The sequence below is a fragment of the Homalodisca vitripennis genome, unplaced genomic scaffold (genome assembly GCF_021130785.1).
Source record: "Homalodisca vitripennis isolate AUS2020 unplaced genomic scaffold, UT_GWSS_2.1 ScUCBcl_4481;HRSCAF=10667, whole genome shotgun sequence".
NCBI lineage: Eukaryota > Metazoa > Arthropoda > Insecta > Hemiptera > Cicadellidae > Homalodisca > Homalodisca vitripennis.
The window spans coordinates 1-8,580 of NW_025780602.1; the positions used below are offsets into that span (position 1 = coordinate 1).

An 8,580-nucleotide genomic window follows, 5' to 3' on the forward strand; every position below is an offset into this window, starting at 1 on the left:
TCTGCCTCACCACCAAGAAGATTGATGTTATTGTTTTTCAGGAAAAGAATACCCCTTCTACACTCAATTGGACCTAGTAGTAATACCTGAAACAAAATTATACATCAGACATTGTCACAAAATACTGTTGCTCAAAACTTTTAACAAACATTTATAGATTTATTTACACATTAATGTATATTCTTCTTTTTTAAGCTCACATTACATTACAAATGATTTTCTAACCTATTACACTTGGTGATTTAGCTCATCGTGCATTGCTAATGCATGTTTACAAATAATTGTTTTATGAAGTACACTGCAAATAATCCAGTAATAATAAAAACTCATTGTACTGAAGTAAAAAAAAATGATAAAACCAGGCTGCAACTACCCAGTCAATAAATAGCCTAAGGGTAATTCCATTTCAAATCAACCAATGAAAAAATAATTCTGGACCTTGACCGTTTAGATTTTGATAATTTTTGTATGGAAGTTGTACCTACCACAACTAGCTAAGATGTAAAATTTTACATTTTTCTGCCTTTGGATTTTTGAATGGCAGGTTTTTAAAAACCCCCATTAAGGCAGATTTTGATTATGTTAAGACAATAATCTGCGTATGTTCTAAACAAACGCTATGTAGCTAAAAAACTGTTAAAGCTAAAAATTTGTTTCATTCTTTCCATTTGAATTTCTTTAATTTGATATTGTTTTGTATACTATGAATTTTTTTAATCCACTCAAAAATTGTTTTTTGAAAGACTCAAAAAGTCCCCTTTTTTTTTGAAAAAATTGTTATTTGCACTATAACTGACTACATATATGCCAAATTTCAGAATGGAATTTCGGAATGGGTTTTTATTTAAACAAAAATATTTTGTTACTGGAGTACACACCAGTTTGGTGTGAAATTATTTCCCTTCACTAAATCATCTAAATCTGAGAGGTCTAGACCATTGGTTGATTTGACATGGAATAACCCACAAGATGCAGCAAACATGAGTAGTCCAAATAAATGTTGTAGGTTTTCGATTTTCAAACCCACCTAAAAGAGCTAAATAATGTGAGTTAAGTTAACAATCCAAATGCTGTTGTCTTCTACTGTACGAGCTCTTAAAACCAAACACTTTAAAATTCTAGCATTGCACTGTGCAATGTTTTTTTTTATCTAATTCTGGGTAGTTTATCTAATATATCAAACATCTGAGATTAAGAGACCAGGAACAGTCGTATTACAAATTGAGTAAGTGGTGTGTGTATGTGCAGCTGTGGGGAGGTAGGGAAGTTGCGGCTGTGTGGGAACGTACTTGAGAATGTTCTACGTTGGAGCAGTCAAAGCAAAAACAAATTCTATTGTTTCTTCAGACATTCTGGGTTTGTATCATAATCAAATAAATGTTTTTAATTTGTATTACAAGTAAGTAGCTGTACATTGTAATAAGAAAGACTAAACAACAATACTCATGAAAGTAATGTAGTATGTCATTAATATATGAGTAAACAATAAAAATAAATTATAGCGTTTACCATTTGTGTACATACGCTTATAATACTACAACATAAGTTAATACTAAAACATATATGGCCTTTAACCACTACACAAAGTATGAAGCTTACTTTTAAGCTACCTTGAGACCAGGAAGAAATGGTTCAGTCAACTTTGGAATTGGGGCGTACTCCATGGCCTTTAAAGTGGTTAAGCCATCGGAAATCTCCATCATCAACACTCTCTTAGGGTTGGGCTCCCAGCTCTGTTTCTTAGGTTCATCAGCTGACACACTATCATTGCTTTCAGCCTCATTTATGTTCTGCGCTGCTCGCAGTTGTGAGTAGCAAGACTGACCTATGTCACGTATCCAGTTTATCTGTAACCGCAAAAGTTGCTACAAGACAAACTTAGTACGACAGTTTAGAAAAAAGACTCAGGAATATTGTATTTTCATCCCACATGATAATATACTGACAGTCATGGAGTTTAAACAATTTATTTCAGACATATCAATTTAATGTAATAATGCCTTAAAGGATTCCTACGGGCATGTATTAGAGTACAAACATAGCCTACAATATATCAAATGTGTGTTGTGTTGGTCTATATTATCAGATGACCAACAAACAAAATTGTAAAAAAAAGATTTGTAACTTCTTTTTTTTTAATTAAAGGAGAGGCCGATCCCCTTTCAAGCCTTATTCTGTCCGCCCTCATGGGCCACTGGCCTGTGCGAGGATCTTATCAAACAGAATAAGGGGGAGAGTCGATACAGTACAAGGTCAATGGTACTGATAAAAAGTGCAATGGTCACAGACAGGATTTGAACCTGCGTTATCTCTAACTCAGACCCAAAGTCCAAGTAAGCCAGAATTCGGGACAGTATGTGAGGTTTAACATTTGCTTAAAAGCAGACAATATCATGGCCCAAAGAGTGTTACTCCCCCCCCCCTCCAATGGGTCGATATTTTAAGTTATCGTACAGATGGATACACACAAACACAGAAATCTGGTTTATGGATATTGGATATCTAGATATTGGTTTATCTCAGGTGTTTATCAACACGTGCATATCACTTTCCCAAAAATTTGTATTGGTTTAGCCACAGGATTTATCAGTTTCTCTAAGGTTCATAACTCAATTGTTCTTTAAAATAAGGCTATTCACTTTGTATGTTGCATTGTTTTAAATAGAAAATTTGTCCCAGTGACTTTATTTTACATAGAAATAAACTTACAAGACAGTTGTGAACTAAAACAATTTTTAATTAATGCAATTAAAATTTGTTCTTGAAATAGTAAAATATAGAAATCAATAAGTAAATCAAGTTTTAAATTATTTATATTAAAATGTTTTGCACCTACCTGAACTGTATATTTCCCACTCAACTCCAAGTTTCCATTGTTACAGTTGGTTGGCAGACAACCTTGCTGCACATCTTGTAGATCAGCCAACAACCACTGGATACAAACATACTCCTGTTGAGAGCCGTAGACCTGGACCTAAGTCAAATAGGATCATCTTAATTATTTTATTTGGTTACAAAACTTACAGTAAAAATACACAAATTAAATCGTATAAGTTGTAAGAAACTGGAGTGTCATCAAGGTTAGTAGTTGTTTCAAATCACAGTGTAGGCTAAAATTGCAAATTCCAAATGCAAGTTTTTATTTTTCCCCCAGACTACCCTACTCCGGCATTCTATAGTCCGGAATTGTCTATAATACGGCATCTACGGCAATAGACAAAAATTATAGAATTGCCTTCACAATAAACAACAGTGAGCATCGACAGCTACCGCCAACACTCAAGAGCCACAAAGCGTCACGCTCTGAGCAGTAGTACAGTACTGTACTGTATTTCATACTATATTCAAATTTATTTCACCATGTACTGTACTTAAAAAACGCATTTTAATATTTCTCCTGTACATATTGATTTATATATTGTTTAATTAACCCATGTTTAAATAATAAATACATACAGTAAAATTCTTGTGTGTAAATTGTGTTTTTTTTTGTGCGACTCCTATATTTTTATAAATAACCTCCACAATCCAGAATTTTCTTTAATCCGACAAGCGTCGAGTCTCAAACATGCCGTTAAAGAGGTTCTACTGTAATCTATTTTACTTGTAAGAAATTTAAATACTGTAACAATATGTTTAGTGAGAAGTGACTTTTTTCATAGTTGGCATGTTTTTAATTTACAGTGTACTTTTTTTGAATATTTTATAACATTGCGTTATCTACAGACTCAACAATTTAGTTACGCTACATATAGAATAGATACCAAATTATTTTTGAAATGTTTGGAGTCAACTACTGTATAAAGTGGACAAAATAAACAGATTTTATAAATTGAAATGTTTAAGGACAGAACATCCCTAAATGAAGTTAGTCTGACTTCAACAACAAGAAAACAAGAAGTATATAGCCTGTTAAATTAGTCTACAACATAATACGCCATATTTAGCCTATACTTAGATATTCTAAATAGACCTATATTATCACTTATGATTTTTAGATCTATTAATAAACAATATGATTTACTATGACTAACAATTTGTTTAACATACTTAAAAGTGCAGTGTAACATCGTACTTTACCAATTCTGGGTGGGATCTGTACCAATCCATGCAGTTAAGAAGCCATTCGTTATTTGGTAACATTTGTATCTCTCTGCTCCTCAAATATCTACATACACTTTCAGCTTCAGAAATATTCATGTTGAAACCCTGAAAAAAAATAAATATTTCAAATTAGGGTACTTTGGGATTATACCGACCACACCAGTATGAAGAAAACAAAAATATAAATTTATAGAAACAAACATGATAGAACGAAAAAGCAACTGTTTAATTACAAAATTACAAGCATTTCCAGGTATTAATTGTTGTCGCTGTTATCTTATCTTTCTCGAGAATCCCGATTACGGCAGGCCGCGCGGCATCACATGATTATTTAAGTTTTTTGCATTTCCATTACAATTCAATTTATATTTCTGATCGGCCCTCTAGAATTTGGTATTTTACTGATATGTACTATCTCGAGGGATGTTTTTCTTTCGTTGACATCAGCGCGGGGCAGCACCGTGGAGCCGAAGCCCGCGCTGATGGCCGGAGGCACTCGCATTTTGGGTGGCGGAGTGTAATTAAGAATAAAACCAAGTTTTGAGTGTTTTTTTCAATAAAGAGTTTAGTTTTTGTTTGGTAATGTTTGTTTTTGTTGAATTTTTGTGTTTGGAGAAATGTAGGGGTAAAACACGGAAGTACAACAAAGCAACACATCAGCTGAACGGGCGGCGAGACTCTGCAATCACGTTATCTACTAGACCGCTCGACTTTGACCTCTGTCTGAGGATGGGGAGGGGTTTGCGATAAGACAATTCCTGTTTTATATTGACGAAATATTGTTCTACGCTAATCTAGTAATCAGTAGAAGCAAAATGTGAAATAACGATTCATGTCTGGGTGTGGTCGGTATAATCCCAAAGTACCCAAATTAGCCCTAAATATTTTGTAATCTGAGACCACATAACTTGAGTCTGAATGCTTTCCGTGTCTCTGTTTCCCATTATGAGGACTATAGCGACTTTGAGACTGACATTACCATGAGATTAGTTTTCCTCACCATTAAGATTTAATTATCACATTGAATCACACTTTCTTCAACTCTGGACACCAAAGGTTTATTAGCAGGTTAGGCTAATTTACCCCTATCTTACCTACGGTGTAGAAATCTGAGCATACAAAAATTGGAGAACAGACCTGAAAACTTCGAAAAAGGGCTGTTTGAGCATTTTTAATCTTCTGTGCAGGCACTGTTGCAGATCATATTTCCAAGAAAACAGCAAACAGCTTAATGACATTCTATTCAATCTATGTACAGTATCAGTTCTCTTGTTAGAAGAAACATGCACCTATCCTGGAGTCTCCAAACTAATCATACCTACAATCTCCGTACAAATAACAATATCACAATTCCAAAACTAAAACCACTTTCTATGAGAGACAGTTAGTTCAAAATTAAATCTATAATTTATTTTTAATTAGGTGGCAGTTTAGTTTATTTTTGTATACAGAGTTCCAAATTTTATGCAGACTGAAGGGATCTTGGAAACCATAAGATATACAGCAAAGATGAAATGGACAAACATTAAACAAGACCAACAAATCTATATGGTTAAGTTAATTATTGGTTGCATTGCTCAATTGCTGCAGTAAAACAACTGTTTTTAGTCAAAATTTTCAAACTATTAAAGTTTTCTTATTAGTACACACATTTTGACAAGCAATCATTTACAAAATGTATGAGATTTCTTCAAGATATTTTTTAAATATTATGACGACAAATGTTTTCAAAACCAGCAAGACCTAAGATATTGGGTAGATGAGTCATTTTTTTAATGCAACAACACTCTTTTCTTAATTAAAAAAAAAGATATTTTACTGATTTCTAAAATACATATATGGTATACTTTCCTCATGGGTTTCATCACATAGTTAATAAAAGCCCACTTTTTGTAAGATTGTTTGAAGAGAATTTTTATTCTACCAGTTGGATGGTTGGTACATACTTAACTGATAGTGCAAAATGAGCCGATAATGTGTTGAGATCAGCTTTTCAGTGTAACATAAAAACTACCAGAACTATATTAATTTGTTGACGGAATTTAGAAAACCTTGCGATCAGTAATTAATACAGAATCCAGTACCTTATATTAAATAGCAGTTTTGTTTGTTGAGGCTTCAAAAGGAAACAAAATACAAAATTATAAACAAATATGAACTACCTGGAATATAACACAAATTTAAATTGGTATTAATTTATGTACAATAGATGGTTTGTGTGTATGTAAAAAATCAGGTACCTACTTTGGTATTATCAAGGGGCCACTATTTTTGGAACAATGTTTCTTTCTGGGGACCTAAAGAAAATTATTATTATTATTAGAATTTACTTGACTTACTGTGAAAATTACATGTCATGATAATCAGTTTGTGTTTACTGCCTCCCAAAAGGAAATGACAGGCAGATTGTCCAACTTCAGAATCTTTACAAGCTTGACCTTTGCAGATCACGTTGGACAGTCTGGCACGTGGTCTAAGGTTGTAAAATTACTTGTAATTATTTGATGCAATTCTTCTTATATATAAATAGAATTATTAATCCTCCAATTATTATTAAAAATGTAATTATTATAAATCATGTTGTAGTTATTATTTTATTTATTAATATGCATATAAATAATGTTTGTATCGGAAATGCCCCTGGCAATGATTGCGGCTTCAGTGGCGCCACCATGCTAAAAAAAATTGCATGAGATGTTACCTAAACTCAAGCTCACATCACATTGAAGCTTGTTAACTTATTATATTTAAAATAAATATGTATGTATTTACCTACTTATAAAGCCAATTATATAGGCAGTAGACAGGGACATAGTGGTCTCCTCCTCGCTGACATCACTTCCTTTTGGGAGGCAGAAAACAAGAACTAATGGTTATAATGACATGTAATTTCCACAGTACGTCAAGTCTGTTCTTTGTAATAATGTAGTTTTTACAGGTCTCCAGTAAGAAAAACTCTTCGAAAAAAAAGTGGGCTACGGATAATGCCAAGTACCACAATTCGTTATGAAATTAAAGTATACTACTGTAGGTTATTGTGTGAAAATTGCTTTATATTGTTTTAGGTAATCTGAATAAAGTAAAGATAATTATCAACTTTATCGATTTCACACTATTTGTCAAAATAGTATTCAACAGTAGAGGCAGTGTTTAATCAACTAAAATAGGCCTGTATATCAGACGCCTCCATTATTTCACTTTAAAAAATTTGGCTTACCATAACATGTATCCCTAATCTGGAATATTCAAACCTGGATAATTCTCATACTCAATAAGTATGTAATATCTATTTAAACAGATAATAATTTACAGTTCTATTAACATCATGCTCGTCCTTACTCAAAGAAATTATAAAAATAACATAGGCTAGTTTCTAATTAAATATTAAAGGTCTCAACTGTTCACTCTCGAGAGGTTCAAATTTCAATTTCCATAGACTCCTCATATATACTATTAATTTATTGGTTATGTTTGTTTTATAGATAACCTTTCGGAGTGGCTATATGCCCGGTCACCGGTCTTGGTTTCAAAGAACGGGAACGACTATGACGTCACAGACTGTGACGCCAAAGGCTTTGAAATAGCACTAGCACTGTGCATTGTTATTAAAATGGCGGGTTGTAGAAAGTTTAGTTCTTTTGAAGTTGAAAACTTTTATCAATAATAAAGAAAATACGGACCATATTCAATTAAGAATAAGTGATTCGAGAACAATTGCGTTACTTTACATCTGTCTGACTCATCCAGACGTTTGTATAACTGACAGTATTTTTCCGAAAACAATAGAAAAGTTAGGTAGTGATGTAGACTGTATGCTATATACTTTAAACTGTACCAAGATCCCTTCTATAAGAACTTACAGTCCTGCTAAAGTCCGATAATACATAAGTGATTGATAATAAAACTATTTTTAATCGGTAAATGGAAGAATTAATTTTCAAATATCTCAAGACGAGAGACTAATTTCCCTCTTACCACTTACATACAATATACAATGAAATCATAACCATTTGAGTGTTATTACTAAATAAAACAAATGTTCCAGTTATTTTATGCTATTAAATGACATACACATTTAATATGACAAAAGTATGTATAATTAATTATGATTTCTCTTAAAGACTATTAATTGAAACATTCCAGTAAAATTGAGAGAAACAAAACTATATCTTAATAAACTACGAAGTGTAGATTCTGGTACATAGTTAATTTTTAGTTGTATATTTCTTATTTTTAATTTATTTAAGCGTACACTTACATTACCGTTCAATACATTACCAATGCATTATGTAATTAATAAAATATTCTACAAATTGTGTTTTTTATATTTCTAAGACAGTGGTGTCATGGCTGCCCTGACGTCACCACTCATCGCCCGGCTGTCTAATCTACAGACGGTAGCCGGCCATATAGCCACAGCGATAACCTTTTTGCGTTGGCGCGGTTTTGTTTTGTAATACGCCAATTATTTGGCAG

At 32.8% G+C, this 8,580-nt stretch overlaps 1 protein-coding gene across 1 annotated transcript; it reads right to left on the bottom strand.

Moving 5' to 3' along the window:
- Positions 1-1,610: 1,610 nt before the first annotated feature.
- LOC124372954 (recQ-mediated genome instability protein 1-like) lies at positions 1,611-7,496 on the bottom strand (the record flags this gene model as incomplete). Its single annotated transcript, XM_046831368.1, has 4 exons — positions 7,322-7,496; positions 4,081-4,209; positions 2,837-2,974; positions 1,611-1,847 (listed from the first exon to the last, which is right to left on the bottom strand). Coding segments are annotated over exons 1-4 (507 nt in total), but the record flags the coding sequence as incomplete, so codon positions are not given.
- Positions 7,497-8,580: the final 1,084 nt, after the last annotated feature.